General features: G+C 37.0%; 1 protein-coding gene across 7 annotated transcripts in view; it reads left to right on the plus strand.

Annotated features, from left to right (window-relative positions):
* The window catches only part of EPS15 (epidermal growth factor receptor pathway substrate 15), a 142478-nt gene extending 131230 nt beyond the window's left edge, over window positions 1-11248 (plus strand). For 6 of the 7 annotated variants that reach the window (XM_077844964.1, XM_077844968.1, XM_077844967.1 and 3 more), the window contains 4 exons: window positions 1626-1702; window positions 3056-3218; window positions 6649-6842; window positions 8765-11248. In XM_077844964.1, the coding sequence (XP_077701090.1) occupies window positions 1626-1702; window positions 3056-3218; window positions 6649-6842; window positions 8765-8911 (581 nt within the window). In that variant the 3' untranslated portion in view covers window positions 8912-11248. The remainder of the gene's footprint in view (window positions 1-1625; window positions 1703-3055; window positions 3219-6648; window positions 6843-8764) is intronic. The other variant, XM_077844969.1, reaches the window with a different exon arrangement.
* Window positions 11249-18318: the final 7070 nt, after the last annotated feature.

The raw sequence follows: 18318 nt of genomic DNA on the forward strand, positions 1-18318 counted from the left end.
CTTCAGGCTCAGAGTTGTTCTCTTCAGGTGTATCTCTAAAGGACTAATTTTCTTTATCCTTCTTCCCACCCTCTTTACTTCCTCCAACTCATGACTGTCTTGGTAACAAAGCAAGCAAAAGTAATATATACCTTCTTGCCTCTCTTCAGCTTATGCCCGTGGTATACTGATTTTTAGAAGTAAAGACCTACTTTACACATTTAAATGGCTATATGGGCACACTTGTTTTAAAACCGATTTGAGGGGATCCCTGGGTGGCTCAGCAGTTTAGCCTGCCTTTGGCCCAGGGCCTGATCCTGGAGTCCGGGGATTGAGTCCCACATTGGGCTCCCTGCGTGGAGCCTCCTTCTTCCTCTGCCTGTGTCTCTGCTTCCTTTCTGTGTGTCTCTCGTGAATAAATAAATAAAATATTTTTAAAAATAAAAATAAAAAGATAAAACCGATTTAATGTAAAGATGAAGATTTGAGGGAGAATGAGGAAAATTTTTCAGTGTGTCTGCCCTGTCTTACCCTGTCTCTTGCAGTTCTCTTTCTCTTTCTTCCTTTGTTTCTGTTTTCCTAAATCAAGTAACAATTCCTATAAATATTCTTTGGCTTTATTGGTAGCCTTTATGTCTGAATAGGTGAAACCTATCTCAAAGTAGATCCGTTCGTTCCAGCCAAAAATGTTAATCCATTTGTTCTGTGATGGATCAGATAACTTCTCATGTCTGGGAGTAGGTTAAATAAATAATTGCTTTTGCAATTACTCTTCCCTCTGCCTGGAATGTCTTTATCTTTCTCACCTTGATCTATTCCTTATTTCAAAGGCCAAATGTAATAGCTTCTTTGATACTTTTCCTGATTCTCCCAGTTAATGACTCCTACTACAGGGTTTTCATACCTCTCTAATAGCTCATTTAAGATTGTTTTGTTGTTTTTTACATGTCTCTCATTAGACTGTGAGGTTTTGGGGGTAGGAACTGTATTTTCTTAGATCTGATATTCAAGAAATGTTTTTGACCATTTATTCTTCATCAGATAAGCCTTCTTCACTGTTTTAAGGACTTTACAATTTCATAATGGTGATCTATCATAATGGTGATATATCAATCACAGATAACCATAGTACAAACTAGAATGCAGTCACTGCCTCACAGAAGAAATCACTTCTTGCTGTGGCAATTAGAGATTATCCCAGGCTCATGGATGAATTCACATTTAAAATGCACCCTGAAAAAATAATAATAATAAAAAAATAATAAAATGCACCCTGGAGGATAAGTATGTTAATGTGGAATTAATGGAATCTAGCTTTTCTGACTTTTTGATGGCTTTATTAGAAATACTTTAAGTGCATGGTAACTATATTATTTGACATTTATTCCAAAGCCTTAAATCTAGAGTTAATTTTCTTGTTTTTGATGTGAAATAATTCATCAGTTGATATATACAAAAGAATGTATTATGTGTGTTGCAGGAGAGGTATCAATTTGTTCACTGTCTTCGTGGATTAACTCATAAATTCAGGAACTGATATTTAGGGTTTGATACTTTTCATCGGTCTGAATGTTAATAACCAAAAAAGGACATGAAATTTTGATATATTTCTGTTCTGTTGCATTGATTTTCTTTATTCATTTTAGCCACAGATCCCTTTGCTTCTGTTTTTGGAAGTGAATCATTTGAGGATGGATTTGCTGATTTCAGCACATTGTCAAAGGTAATCTGCAATGATTAGTGGGAAAGTAAAAAATGTATTTCCACCACTGGAGCAATCCTTTCTTCCAATTATGTGACCTCCTCACAGACATTGCAACTTGATTTCAATAAATTACCGTAAATGTTGATTTCAGATAGAAATGATAGTTAAGTTGTAATTAAAGTAGACATATTTCTATACATAAAGACTTATGTCTATGGTACAGGTAATTACAATTTTCTGCTGACAGGTTAGCTCAACAACTTCATTTTTAGAGTCTTCTGCCTTTGTATTTCTTCCAGTTGAACTAATTTTTCCCCTATTGACTGTCTGGGTCAATAGTTGTAAAATTTGGGCACTCATGCCACCTTCTCTGCATTGGTTACTTCATTTTATGTTTTGAAGCTGTTAGGGTTAGTATTAGGATAATTAATACACATAGTCCAGCTCTGTATGTCCACTGTCTATTTTCCAGTATCGCTCTAGAATTGATTCAGGCCAAAATAGTAAAATTAGTATATGTGAAATTGTCTACATCATCAGTTCTCAGCTGTATGTTATTCCCCTCGCTCCCCCTCATCCTCAATTATTTGGCATTGTCTAGAGACATTTTTGGTTGTCACAACTGGGAAGGGGTCTATTCTTATCTAGTAGATAGAGACCAGGGGTGCTATTAAACATCCTACAACACAGTGTCTAGCTCCCCACAATACAGAATTACGTCCAGTCCACAATATAAGTAGTACTGTAGAAATTGTTGGCCTAAAGAGATCTAAAATCATTAATGTCTGATTCATTATACAAAAGTGAATCTTTCATTATTAGAAAGGCAGGGCCTTCAGATCCACATTAAGACTTGATGTTCCATGGGATCAATTTGCTTTTAAAAATTGACTTTCACGTTGTCTTTAATGTTTTTCAAGATGCCACTTTCTTTGCCATTATTAGGTCTTTCCTCTATTTAAGTGCATTGGGAAGTGTGGAATCAGTATTTTTTCCATTATCATTTGGATCAGATACTCGTCTGAGGAAAAATATATCATCCCTTTAAAATAGGCCTCAGGTGGTTTTGTATTGCCTGAGGTTTGAAAAACTTTTAATCCAGAGTTGGCTTGTTTTGGTATGTTTTAGCTTTGTTTGGTATGATCATATCAAACATCAATAGTGATGTTATAATCACTATTCATGTAGAACAGTTTTTTAAAAAATTTCTCCCTTTTGGCCCTGAATGCAGAGGTTAACATGTCATTGTTGTCAGAATTGAAATAAAGCTGCATAATACTGAAGATCATTCTTCTAAATGTTACATGACCATATATATTTTGGTTGGTATAATTTATATAACCATGTATAAACATTTCTTTTCAAACAAAGGTCAATAACGAAGATCCCTTTAATTCAGCCACATTGAGCTCTGTCAACAATGTGGCCATTAAAAAAAATGTGCTTGAGGAAGTATCGGTCAAAGGTGAAGATGTACCCCCAGCACTGCCACCAAAGATTGGAACTCCAACAAGACCCTGTCCACCACCACCTGGTATGAGAGTTGGTATATTTCCTAATATATCAACTTTTTGGTGTATTAGGAGATGCTTTTTTCTTCCTGAAAAATACTGGTGTGGGCCTTATTGACGTAGATGATGGGCTTTAAACAAAACAAGTCAGAAAACATGGCAGAAGCCTGCTATTGTCATCTATTCTGACCTCAGTACAGAATTACAGACATGTACCTAGAAAGCCAGCATCTGTAATGTGAACTACTTTTCTGGCAAGAGCTCATTTCTTTTTAAATCATTTTAGAGAGGCAGTAAATGGAAAGAGGACAGTATCAGTGAAATGGCTTGCTTTTTGGAAACTCACTGATTACCATTTGCACCAGTTTCCTTCACTTTGGTGCTTTAATTAAATTAATTTCTGTAAGAAGAGATTAATTTGAAGTCTCCTTCTTTTACTGCTCAATGTGAAGTCTTCCTTAAATCCTTTTATGTGAAAATGTATGGCCTTTTTGATATCCAGAATTCAGCAACATAGTGGTTTAAAGGAATGTATTGTTTTTCTTTAAGGAAAATAATATTTTACTTCACTCAATAAGAGACTTCTTTATTTTATAAAAGTAATTTTTTTTTTGGTCCAGGAACAAATCTTAATGTTTTTACTGTTTTGTTTTTAACAAAGATAATAAAGTTGATGAGAAATGGCTAACAAGGCAATCCCCTAAGTAGGTGTAGTGCTTCTTAGGCTGTTATATGAGAAGACACATCTGGTACATGCTTATTTTAATAATCATGTATCATTCCTTGGTAACGATTCCTTGGTAATTCCTTTTAAGCCACAGTAGTTACAGATTTTTATGCTTGCCTTTCACAATAACCTGCATATGGTATTTCTTGGGCTGATTATTTTTGTCTTTTTTGACTTAAAGTGTACAGTTTTTTTTTTTTTTTTTTTTTTTGAGAAAGTGTACAGTTTTTAATATTCAATTATGTGTTGAAAAATCAGGTAAACAAATTAAGTGATTTCTATCTTTTAAGGAAAAGTAGCTTATATCTTATATTGCTAGAGGCTAAGGTTGTCAAATATATTAAAAAACAAATGAGTCAACAAGCAATCCAACTAAAATGTGGGCAGAAGACGTGAACAGACATTTTTCAGAAAAAGCATACAGATGGCCAACAGACACATGAAAAGATGGTCAACGTTACATATCAGGGAACGGCAAATCCCAAACTACAATGAGATATCACCTCACAACTCTCAGAATAGTTAAAACTAAAAACTCAAGAAATAACAAGTATTGGTGAGTTTGTGGGGAAAAAGGAACCCTCGTGCACTTGTGGGAATGCAAACTGGTGTGGCCAGTCTGGAAAACAGAATGGAGTTTCCTCAGAAAGTTAAAAATAGAACTGTTCTAGGATCCAGCAATTTCACTATTGGATATTTACCCAAAGAATACAAAAATACTAAGGGATACACACACCCAATGTTTATGGCAGCATTATTTATAATAGCCAGGGATCCCTGGGTGGCGCAGCGGTTTAGCGCCTGCCTTTGGCCCAGGGCGCGATCCTGGAGACCCAGGATCGAATCCCACGTCGGGCTCCCAGTGCAGGGAGCCTGCTTCTCCCTCTGTCTGTGTCTCTGCCTCTCTCTCTCTCTCTCTGTGTGTGTGTGTGTGTGTGTGTGTGTGACTATCATAAATAAATAAAATAAAATAAAATAAAATAAAATAAAATAAAATAAAATAAAAATTTATAATAGCCAAATTATGGAAGCAACCGTAGTAAGTGTCCATCAATAGAAGAACAAAGAAAGATAAACGGTGGGTGTATATACATATATATACACACACACACAGTTGTATATATATATACATATATGTATGTATATATACACACACCGTGGAATATAAATAAAAAGAGTGAGATCTTGCCATTTACAATAACATGGATAGATCTAGAGAGTATAATGCTAAGTGAAATAAGTCAGAGAAAGGTGAATACCATATGATTTCACTCATGTGGAATTTAAGAAACAAAACAAATGGATAAAGGGGAAAAAAATAGACAAACTGACCATAGAAAACAGAATGGTGGTTACCAGAAGGGACGTGGGTGGGGAGATGGATGAAATAGGTGAAGAGTATTAAGAGTACACTTATGATAAGTAATGTACAGAATTGTTGAATCACTATATTGCACCTCAGGAACTAATATAACACTGTATGTTAACTGTACTGGAATTAATTTTTTTTTAAAAAACAAGAAAAAAGTGAGTCAATTTGCTCATTTAAGTTTTATACCTGTAGGATGGCAATAGCAAAGTTATTTTTTAAATCCTAAGTAAAATAGTATACTACTGTATTAAATAGATCTAAGGATCTTCAGCAAAGTAAGCATGTATCACTATCGAAGTATCAAGGCAAAAAGGATGGTTTGTTGGAGAGAGCAGTGGACTGGGAGCTTAAAGATCTGGGTGCTAATTCTGGATGTCCTCAGACTAGCTCTGTGATCTTCAGTGTGTAATTTCGTATGCCTGAGCCTCAGCTGTCTGAGCTGTTAGATGGTGGCAGTAACTAATTTGCCTACCTTCCCAGGAATGTTGGAAGGATCTAGTAAGATATGAGATATGAACATCTTTTGTAAGATGTTATACTCATGGAAAGACTCTGTTATGATTGCTATTACCAGTTTAACACATTTTAGGAGAAGTACATATTTGAAAATATTTTAACACCCGTAATTATAATTTTCCTTCAAGTAAGTTTAAGACTTTAAAATTGGAGAACTTGTTTCAAAATGAGTTCAGCAACAGTACTGTTGTTTGGTCAAAGATTAGTTTATCCACAACCACAAAGATTTAGGCCCCGAGCTTCAAAACATTCTCTATTCTTCAATTTGAAATATTGTAGATGGCAAAAAAGTAAGTGAGGTTTTCCAAGATAAGTTTTCATTGTGTTCCCAGGTGTCACATGTAGATCCCGTAAAAGCAGTAACCCAGAGATTTTTCTGAAAAAAATCAGAAGAATATGGTCATTTTTCAAAGGTCATTTGTTCCTATTGCCTCTAGTAGTTAGTTGTTATCAGGCTGAGATTACAACAGCAGAGGCCATTTCTGTCTTTCTGTCATCCTCATCCTGTTTCATCCTTTCCTCTCTCTCTCTCTTTGAGAACATGCTGCTTTGGGGAAGACAAGGTTTACACTCTGGGTATAAATATGATTCCTGGCCTGTTCCATTCCCTTTTGCTATTTTTTCATTTAGCTACATAGAGCTGCAATGTATTTGAGAGATTATGTGAAAAATTTGAGGACAGACCATTTGTGTAGTCATTTAAGACCATACTTTAAGAACGTACTTTTAGGCCCTTACCTCCATTCCCCCACTCCCAGTTCTTTAATTCTCTGCGTGTTCATGGTCTTGTGTGTTTGTTTGCCATATTTGCTTGTTAATTGTAATGATTTTGATCCAGGGAAAAGACCCATCAACAAATTGGATTCTTCTGATCCTTTTAAACTGAATGATCCATTTCAGCCTTTCCCAGACAATGATAGCCCCAAAGAAAAAGATCCTGATATGTTTTGCGATTCATTCACTTCTACTACTACTACTACTACCACTACCAATAAAGAGGCTGACCCAAGCAATTTTGCTAACTTCAGTGCTGTAAGTACTGTGAATGGGCTGTTTGGGGGAAAAATCTTTCCATTTACAGTTTAAAGAGTTTTCAGTGATTACTTTGGAGTCTGCCAAATTTGCATCATTTTAACTAAATTTACCAACATACTAAAAATGATCTATATTCCTCCCCCAACCAAAATTTCTGTTTGATTCTGTTTTGAGGATTCTAACATTGTTCCATTGCACAAAGGGTTTTAGTAGTCTTAGTCTTTGTTGATGTATACCACTTGTTTTGCAAACCCTCCCTTTAGTCTTAGTAAACAATATAAATAAAATCTTGACAGTTACTGTTTTGCAAATTGTTATGGATAATGGACCATTAGAGAATCATTTGCTGTCTGCCCACTGGATAAATAATGGCAATAATGAGCTTGTGTATTTGTAACTGTGTATGTGTGTTTGTGTATAAAGTTTTGACGATTTCTAGAGACCTGCCAGCAACTATTATTATATGAGAGGATAAAGCCAGGGATTCTTTGAAAAGCGAAACTCTGGTTTTTATATAGTAGTGTTTTTAAGATATAAATGTCGATTTTATGAAATAAATACAGTTGTCAAGAGCTAAACAGTCTTTATTTGGACAGTTCTAATTCATTAACCTTCCGTATTTACTCTGCATTCTTCCAGAGGCACACCAGTAGAAACAATGGAAAGGTGCTGGGATAACACATAGATAGGGCCAAAAGATCACAGAAATGGGGCAACCAACTATGGAGGTGTCGCTCTAGAGAGACTTAAAGCAGTGATATATATAGTCCATCGTTCAGATAAAAATGAGGCTGGCTTGCTTTATTTATTTGTTTGTTTGTTTATTTTTCCAACTTTTGAGTCCATACTGTAAGTTCCATTGGCAGCTTCTGAATGTGCAGAGTAGAATAGGAATAATATTTTGAATACTGGAAAATGGAATGTCAGAATTCTACTGACTTAGCTTTTGGTAGAGTTTGAGTTGTTTCAAGCAAAGAATCCAGAATTGCTCTCTCTAGGAGATTATAATCCTCTATATTTAATATAAAGTAACGGTCTGTCTCTGGTACTTAATATGTTAAATACAATTTCAGCAAGTCAAAATCTTGTTGGAGTAAGTCTTGAACAAAGCAGAAGCATTTTGTTTATTTCATACGTAAAAGTTTCAACATAGTGTAATATAAAGCAACTCATAATAAAAATGCCTGCCTCCCTTTTTTCATTATGAAAGTTTTGTTAAGTGTTGTAAGTTTTAAAGTCCCTCTAATTACTGGGGGGAAAACTACTATTTTCAAAAGCCTGACAGTTTCTTTCCTTTCATCCTGTTATGGTATTCCTCCATATGACAGGGCTTCAAACCAAGTAAAATTTATTAATTTAGTATCTGCCAATGTTGCTGTTTTAGGGAGATAAAAATATTTCCCTGACCTAATGTTAAGATGTAAGGTTTTGTTAATGTTAAGCATATGGTTTTATGTATAACAAAATCAGCACATTCTTTGCTCCTTAGTTTTTCTGTACCTGAGAGCAAGGATAAGATAGGAAATCACCAGTGGAATTAAGTTGAAATGATTGATCATGTGAGGATGCTTCCTGAAGTTGAAGTAACATTTTGCATTAGAATAAAAGGCTAGCACTCCTGTTTGTAAATATCCTAGTTCACCTTAAGCATTTCTACTTTTAAAAAGTGGTTCAATATTTATGTATAGACTTTCTATCAGTAGACTACAATAATTTAAAAAATTAAACTCCATTTAATAACTGGTAAAACTAAATGTGTTTTCAGGGGGAAAAAATTTAACAGGTAACAAGACTATTCCCAGCATTCTTTAGTGAAACAAGTAGTGACTGTCCTTTGTAACAACAGTTCTACTTACTTGCTTTTTTATTTGTTTTACTCTTTAACTTACTTCTTTGTTCATCCATCTTTTAAATGGCAGTATCCCTCTGAAGAAGATATGATTGAATGGGCCAAGAGGGAAAGTGAGAGAGAGGAAGAGCAGAGGCTTGCCCGACTAAATCAGCAAGAGCAGGAAGATTTAGAACTGGCTATTGCACTCAGCAAATCTGAGATCTCAGAAGCATGAAGAATTTTCCTGTCCTTTGTCAACCATACAATATTCTTCTTCCTGAATACTGAAGCTCTTTACAGTGTGTATCAAAACTACCTATGAGCATGGGAATATAAAAGGTTTGAGATTCCTATAAATGTGACAAAAGTTTGTTTTTGTTTTTTTTGTTTTTGTTTCTTACTCCATTTCAGATTTGTCTTCCCCCACCCCTCCACCCGTAAAAGCAGTAACCCAGTCAGACAACTTCACCCAGGCTCCTGTTCTGATGTGCATTTACTGTGAGCTTTTGCCTGCCTGTGCTACTTTTACTTGTAAAGCTAGAGTACCCAAGCTTCTGCCTTCTGGAATATAGAGAAATAGTTTCATCCCTGTGCTACCCCTTGTTCTGTAGTTACTCTGATGATAGCCAGTGGGTTTCTTAAAGTTTGCCAGTATTCTTCTCTGATTTGAATGGTTGGGGGAGGGGAAGGGAAAGAACGTCCTATTTCTTTTATGATACTGCAAATTGGCTAGTTTAAAATGTATGTTTATATTTCCTTATAATTAAGATACTGTTCAATTTGTTTTTTATAGACAAGGAAAAATACTTTGCATAAACTGACTCCACTATTGAAAAAGGGATGCATTAAGGTTGAACCATGATAGCTTCAGACTCAATCTTTTCCTAAATAAAAATGTTAAAGCCTCATATGTGAAATATATTTTTTAAAAAAATTTCTCTGGATTTGAAGAATTTTAGATGAACAGATACCTCTCCATAAGTTTAAGTGCTAGACAGTGGAAAAAATATATCACCTAACATATATCCATCAGTATAAGGTAAGCAAAAGTCTTAACATGGCAGCCGTTCTACTATTGCTATGGCACTGTCTATCCCCTTTAGTTCATGGTAGGTTTATTTTTGTACTTTGCAGAAGAAACTTTAGCAAGTGAGAACTGGAAGGTACTCTAAACTTCTGTATAAATTTTTTTGTTTTCTTTAATGAAGGCTCACTTACTTGAAATGTAAAAACTTTCACCGAATACAAATAAGCAAAGTGACATGTATTACATCATATTATTGATTTTTGTCCATCTTTATGATATAAAACAGTTTATCCCCTTCCTGATTTTTACCTATAAAATTGGCAGGCTAATAAAAAAAATCTTGGTTTTTTTAATTTGGAAGAGAAGAGACCTATCAGATTGTCAAAGCTCTTCATGTATTAAAAGCCTGTCTTCTGTAAAACTGACCTAGCAGACAAGCTGAATTTGAAGTAGACTGTGATATAGGCTATAAGTTGTGGAATAACCTTAGTTTTCTTTTAAGATCAGTTACTGACTTAGATAATGTATTATTGAATACCAAGATAAAGAAAAATGCACCTACAAACTAATTAAAAGTCTCTGTGGTCACCAAGTCAAGATGGTATTGATCTGTGTTAATCAAAGTAACTTACTGCCTAGCCTATGAATAAATTCCAAAATATCGAATTCATTTCATCTTGAAATGGTGCTTTTTTTTCTCTCCACACACGATTGGACTGCTGCAGTTTAAAGCAAACTCACACCACCACGTTCCTGCATAACTAACTTTTTTCTATTTTTATAAATTGAAACATTTCAGCATAAAAGTCATACATGTGAAGCAAGGGCTGAATCATAATCATAAGGCTTTAATTTTGATAAACTAATCCAGTGGCCTAAGGATATACTGCTGAAGTTGATCGAGAAGGTAGTGTTGGGAGCTGTGATAGGTAGTAGTGGTGTCGGGTTTTGTTTCCTTCCCCTTACACTTCAGGATAAAGGTAAGTTGACTTGAATAACTTCTTTTGCACTGGGAAAATGAATAGATGTTTGAAATGCTTTTAAAATATTTTTTTTAATTAAAAAAACCACTCTGGAAAATATTAAATATCTGTAACTTATAAACAATGTAATAAGTGTACCCTAATCTTATGTATGTTTAACTGGATTACACAGATTCTTATCTTTTGTTAAAATATGTATACTCAGTGGACCAATATAATATTAAAGTATGTATATATTATATAAATCTCTCTCACTCTCTCGCTCTCTCTCTCACTCTCTCTCCATGCTCACTTATGTAGGATGAATGTTTCAGAGTCATCTGTGATTACATTTTACGTCATTGACTGGCTGCAGAGCCTGTGCTTTATTTAAAAGGACAGACAAGTATTCCCGAGAGCTCAGTGGCAGTACTTACAAAGTTTTAACCATCTTCTACAGACTCGTTCAAGTTTAGTTGGGCTCTCTTTATAGAATTTTCTCTGTTTTAGACTTCTTAACTGTAGCCTGTAATTATAAGAACAATAAACTTTAAATAATAAAGCATACTATCTATACATCCTATTTTAAATGGAGTTTTGCAGTTCTCTGTTATGTGCGTGCTGTGTCCAAGGAGGGGTACCTCTACAGTCAGCACAGATTAATATGTGTAAAGTGCTTGAGACAGTGCCTGGTGTAGAATAAATAATAAATGTTAACTGTTATTTTTAGTTCTCATGTCCCATTTCTGTAAAAGAAAAATAGAAAATGTATGTGCATAGTGACCACAGTGCCTGAAACATAAATGGTTTGTACATATTTGTTGAGTGAGGATTTGTGACATGGACCCTAGGAGGGCACCACAGTATAAAAAATGCTTTAGTCCTGGGATAGAATCCCTAGTCTACCATTTTTGAGAAAGAGGACTTTGAGAAACTTACTTAACTTCCCTAAGCCTTATTGTCGTCATCTAATGAATATCATAACAGGATCATTCGAAGGATTTGATTTTGGCAGCTTTTTAATATTACCTATTTTAATTAAATAAAGTCAGCTGTGTTATTATTAATAGTGAAAATAGCTATTGGTTTCCTTGTGGCAGCGCGAGAGCAGAGTATGGCAGGACAGGCCATTTAGAAAGCTTCTTTCCTTCTTTGACCAAGTTCTAGTTGAAAGGAGTGCAGCCAAAACTGTAACCACAAGGAGGTATCATGCTTCCAGAAAAATCTCAAGGAAAAGTATTGCAAGTAACAGTAGTAGCTGTTGGATCAGGCTCTAAAGGAAAAGTGGAGAGATTCAACTAGTTAGTATGAAAGTTGGAGATAAAGTTCTTCTCCCAGAATATGGAGGCACCAGAGCAATTCTGCATGACAAGGATTATCTCTTTAGTGATGATGACATTCTCGGAAAGTATGTAGACTAAATTGTATGTATGTATTGAACTGATTTTCATGTGAAGAAAGCTGCCCATTTCACTGAAATTCTGAAATCTTTCACCTGGAAATGGAAATAATTTCCATTTCTCTTTTATAATAAACTAATGAGGTCTCAAAAAAAAAGAAAAAAAGCTACTCGTTATTGAATACATGGGTGAGGCACTAAACGAAGCACTTTATGTGTGTTTTCTTGTTTAATCTTTACAACAACCCTGAGTAATACTATTATTAGCCTTTATTTTGAAATGGGTAAACTAAAGCTCAAAAAAATTAATGTTCTTCAGATCATATGGCTAATAAGTAGATTTGCCAGGAATTGAACTCTGGTCTCTCTGATTCTAAAACATGATACTCTTTCCAGTTTACCATGCTTTGTCTCATCTCGTGTGAAAAAAATTTGCTCCTGGGAAATGTTAGGAATAAGATATGATAAATAATAACAAATAATGTCAAGCTCCAGGCAGGATCCTTTTGCTTTACATACATTAGTACATTTAATCCTCACAACAGCAGTAACTCTAAAGTATATATATAATAATAATCATCATTGTCTCCATTTTACAGAAGAGGTGCCCTAACTAAGCTGTAGTTCTGTAGCTAGTAAGGGGCGGAGCTGGCCACTTTGAATTCAGGAAGCTGACTCCAGTTTTAACCACTACCTGCTATTTCTGTTAAAGATGAGAAGCCAGAGGAGAAATACCATAAATAGAATAACCCATGTAATCTCTGCTTTTGATTAATGAAACAGACTTCTACATAGCACATGGCATCTTATAAAACATTTTCTAATTCATTCTCCAATGTAATCTTTACAAGGATTTTAGAATAGTTTGTGACACATGAAAGCATTCAACTATTGTTAATTATTAGTATTACCATAAGTGATAAGTAAGTACATAGGGGAGATGGCCAATGTTGCTTTCATTAAATAGAAATTTGAAGGGACACCTGGGTGGCTCAGCGGTTGAGTGTCTGCCTTCGACTCGGGGCATGATCCGGAGGTCCTGGGATCGAGTCCCACATCGGGCTCCCTGTGAGGAGCCTGCTTCTCCCTTTGTGACTCTGCCTCTCTCTGTGCACCTCTCATGAATAAATAAATAAAATCTTTAAAAAATAAAAAAAATAAAAAAAAAGAAGATGTGGTTTATGTATACAATGGAATATTACTCAGCCATTAGAAATGACAAATACCCACCATTTGCTTCAACGTGGATGGAACTGGAGGGTATTATGCTGAGTGAAATAAGTCAGTCGGAGAAGGACAAACATTATATGGTCTCATTCATTTGGGGAATATAAATAATAGTGAAAGGGAATAGAAGGGAAGGGAGAAGAAATGGGTAGGAAATATCAGAAAGGGAGACAGAACATAATGACTCCTAACTCTGGGAAATGAACTAGGGGTGGTAGAAGGGGAGGAGGGCGGGGGGTGAATGGGTGACGGGCACTGAGGGGGGCACTTGACGGATGAGCACTGGGTGTTATTCTGTATGTTGGCAAATTGAACACCAATAAAAAATAAGTTTATTATTAAAATAATAATTAAAATAAGTTATTAAAAAATTAAAAATAAATACAAAACTGAAAATCACAAAGGTCACAAAAATGAAAAATAATTTATCAGTGCTGGCAAAGCTCTGGCAAATAAGAAGGTAGGCAAAGAGTTGAAGAGTTTGCTGCACAGATGAAGGGACGGCATTCTGGGCAGAGGACATGACTATGTATAAAGGGTTAGGACACAGGACAGTGTACTAGCAAGCAGCAAGTATGGAAGTAATTTTCTGTGACTAGAGTTTAGGTCTGTGGGCAAAAGAGTGAAGTATTTGTGTTTGTATGTAAGAAAGTTCTTAATGGTAGTGATTTAGAGGATTGCTTTAGGGGAAACCAGGCAGGAAGAGCTGGTGAAGGCTGTTGGATTCATTCAGGTGAGATGGTAAGGAGCTAAAAATGTGGCTGTGGCTGAGGTCTGAGAGACGGGACTGATTTAGGACAATTAGAGGTTGATGTTCGGTGGAAAGGTGTGGCTCGGTGGAAAGGTGTGGCTCGCAAACTTCAAGTACCAGGATCACCTGGAGAGCTTGTTAAATTACAGATTGGACCCCATCCCAGAGTTTCTGATTTCAGTAGGTCTAGAGTGGGACCCAAGAATTTGAATTTCTAACAAGTTCCCAGATGATACTAAAGCTGCCGGCTTGGAACTAAACTCAGAAGAACCACTGGAGTAGAGGCTAACTTTCAAGTCTCTGTTCTGCAAATGTTATTAAATCTACTCATTTAGTTTGCCATGCGTGCAACTTGTCATTGTATGCTTGACCTGTGGATTCTGTTTCATAATGTAAAGCACTTCCAATCTTTCTTATAGAGTTATTTAAAAATAATAATTGGAAGCTAGTAACACTGTGTGCCAGCACCATGTGAAACCGATAATTCTTTAAGTTAGGTGCTGTTATTTCCAGTTTAAAGATGAGGTATAAAAAGGTTAAATAACTTGCCCATGATCCAGAACTACAGAGTATCCAGGGGAGGATTCAAACCCAAGGATTCAAGCCTTCTGACTCCAGAATCCATGTTCAATAATTCTTATATTGAAAAAACTTAGGATACTTTTGAGGCATAGATCTATAGTATACCTCTTACTGGCAGAAATCCCTATATGTCTGAGTGTTGGAAATGTGAGGAAATCACTGTCATTCCATTTCCCATTTGCTCAGATGTATTGTGTTCTAGGCACTGTGCGTGGCTAAGGACAGAGAAGACTTTATGAGGGCCTTGCCATCGGTGGTGATACAGTAGGAGGGATAAACACCTCCCCTCAGCTAATGCCACAATACTGCGTGCTGAGGGTTATGGTAGGAATGCTGGACACCCAGAGGAAGGAGAGAATAGTTCTAGCCCAGATTGGGGAAGGCTTCCCAGAGGAGGTGCCCCCAGGACACAGTATTCTACTTCTAGCATTAATAGAAACATAGATTGTCACTCAAAATTTTGAAAAAGCATAGCTCTCACAAGTCCACACCGTTTGATGGCAGGGCTCTGTTGACTGGGAGAGGCCAGCAGACAGCCTCCCAGGAGGCCTCTGTGAGTATTTATTGCTTAGTGAATTCAGCCTGGCCCCAGGTCTGCCCTTCAAGTTTAGAAACCTGACTTTTCATCAGTAAAACTGAGAGCTTCCATTATAGGGACTGATGTAAGGACCAGAACGTCAACTTCCAGCAACATTGGCCACAGGGCCTAGAACACCCACAGTTGGTTGAACTGGACTCCTCCCTTGCCGGTGGTGTCTGGATGCCTCCTGCCTCTTAAGCTCCTCTCTCTCTGCAGCCAGGGCTGCCTGGCCCTCTGATGAACATGGTCTTTAGATTGATGTATTTAACCAAGTTACAGTCTGGTTTGGCTGGTTGGGTAGCTAGAGCCAGCATCTCTTTAGGGTGACTTTGTATATCTTTGCTTTCATCCTTTGTGGACTCTCTAGTTTAACTCCTCCTGAGGCTGACTTTCCCCAATTTGAGTTCTTAGTGAAGCATCTCAGCCCCCAGGCTTTGATTCCATCCTTTTCATTGATCATACTATTTATTGAGTGTATATATGCCCAGCCTTCTCGCTGACCCATCCTTCTCCAAACCATCAACATGCCCGAACAATTCTGCCTTTTAAATATCTCTCGAATCTATCCTCTCCATCCCTAGTGCCACTGCCCCGGTTCATGTCTTCATCATCTCTCTTGTAAACTTTGCCAAAGCTTCCTAATCTCCTTGCCACCAGTCTCTGTTTTTCCCTCTGCTTCCAAACCATTCTCCATGTTGCAGTCAGATTCATCTAGAATCAAAACTAGCCCCTACCATTCCGACAGTATAACAGGACATTGATTCCCACCACACTCAGGTTAAAACCTTAAACCCTTAAAAGGCTTTTCCTTCATAACCTTAATTTCTGATTGGTATTTATTCGGTAATGGCTTGAGGGTGTAAACTGTTTTTACCCGCTTAAAGAAATCTTGAGAAAACGCTACTTGAAGGAAATAAAGGTACCTCCAATTAGATTATGAAGTAATGGAATGCTTTTGAAATGTGCTTAATTTTATACTCTCTAACTTGATGTTTTTCAAACAGTAATACATTAGTTGGGTTGGGAAATCAGTTTAGTGAATCAACTGGCAAGGAAAAAATGTAAACAGTAGTAGAAAGAACTCCCATGGCCCAATTATCACCTTCAGTAATTGCCAATTAATATCCGGTCTAATTTTATCTATATTCCTGCCAACTTCCCTCTCATGTTATTTTGAAGCTAATCTTAAACTTCATTTGTAAGTTTTTCAGCATTGTAAAAAATGGTGAAATAGAATTTGTTTTTGAGCATGTACTGGGTCACAGGATAAAATGTTTAAAAGCCACTTTTTTTCCAATATCCCTTTTCAAATAAGAGATGTAGGTGGCTCTTAATGTTATGTATCCAAGTTAATAACATAGAAGATTGCCTTATGGAGGAGAAGCTGTGTCTTTGCAGAAACACCCCACCTATTTTTCTTCCCCACCCCAATAAGTATATATAGAATATATTCAGCTGCCTAAGACCTGCCCAAGCTTAGTTTCAGCCTCTCCTGTTTCCTCCGGAGTCCCAGCTTGAGAGGACTGAGTTATTTTGTGGAAAGGAAAAGAGGAGGTGAGGAAAAGTAGCGGACACTAAGGAGCATCTCTGAGCCTGGCACTAAGGCTCTTCATATACATCATCCTATTTAATCCTCACAACACTTTTAACAGTTAGAAAACTTGAGTTTATAGAAAAATGGAAATGACTTATCAAAGACATCCCCAATCCCACCCCCGACCCCCGTAGAGACCAAGCCAGGTTCTAGGCCAGGCGCCCTGGCTCTGAGACCTGCTCTTCCACCAGCAGCCTGCCTTTTGTATACCTGGCCTTAAAGGCAGCCCTTTGGGCCTAAGTAACAGTGGAGATCACATGTGGTAAACCTGGGCCCTTAGCAGGAACTGCTGTTCTCAAAACCCTGATTCATCTCAGTTTCCTGAGAAGGTTCCTGGCCTTGTAAAAAGAACCCAGATTTCAGAGTCTTATGAACATGCATCTAAATTCTGGCCTTCCTACCTGCCGTATGACTATGAGTGCATCTCTTAACCTCTCAGAGAACAGTTCCTTCACATGGTGGTTGTGAGGATTAAAGATGGTGGATACGAAGTCTTCATTCGTATCCACCGTGACATGGCGGGTAATCGCTAAGTAAGGGCTGTTGTGTCTGTGTTTAGAAGACAGAAAAGGTAGTAATACATTTTGGGAAAGTGTGTAACCATGGTTAAAGAGAATAAACTTCAATCACCTTAAAAATTTAATCTGAAACCAGTGATGTACCATATGTTGGCTAACTGAATTTAAAGAAAAAGTTTATTGATAAGCCTTCCTTCCTCACGGATTCTGAATAAAACTATCACATGTGTTTTGAATTCACTCATTTAGTCCTCCCAACAACCCTTGTGCTAGGGGTTTTTCTTTTCCCCATTTTATGTAACTCCCATTTCAGATGAGAACTCTGAAGCAGAGAGAGGTTAAGTAACTTGTCTGAGGTCACATGCATCTGTCAAGTGGTGAAGCCCAGATTCTAACTGGGCAGCCTGGCTGGAGAGCAAGGGGAAGAATAACACCCGCTCTACCTTGGGGTTGATTCAAAAAAAAGATAAGCTTCGGGAAAGTGATTCGGAGATACCGTGTGCATTCTAAGAGCTTGTCTAGCAGGCACGCTGGGCTAGAGCTATGATACAGACTTGAGGGTGACTGCTTGTGGTAGGTTGCTCAGTCTGCTTCTGGCCTTTGTGACCTTGTGTAAATTACTTAGTCCTCTGCCTCATTTTCTCAACTATAAAAATTGGAATTGTAAAAGGAAATACCGGATAAGATTGGATTGTTCTTTTTTTTTTCATTTTAAGATTTTATTTATTTATTCATGAGAGACACACAGAGAGAGAGAGAGAGAGAGAGAGAGAGGTAGAGAGAGAAGCAGACTCCATGCAGGGAGCCTGATGTGGGACTTGTTCTTGGGTCTCCAGGATCACACCCAGGGCTGAAGGTGGGGCCAAACTGCTGAGCCACTGGGGCTGCCCGGATTGGATTGTTCTGAGGATGAAATGAGCTGGTACACCTGAAAAGTTTAAAATAATGCCTAACATAGTTCTAGACAAACGATGGGGTGACGATCAAGATGAAGAAGATGAT

Source organism: Canis aureus, chromosome 13, assembly GCF_053574225.1.
Source record: "Canis aureus isolate CA01 chromosome 13, VMU_Caureus_v.1.0, whole genome shotgun sequence".
Classification (NCBI taxonomy): Eukaryota; Metazoa; Chordata; class Mammalia; order Carnivora; family Canidae; genus Canis; species Canis aureus.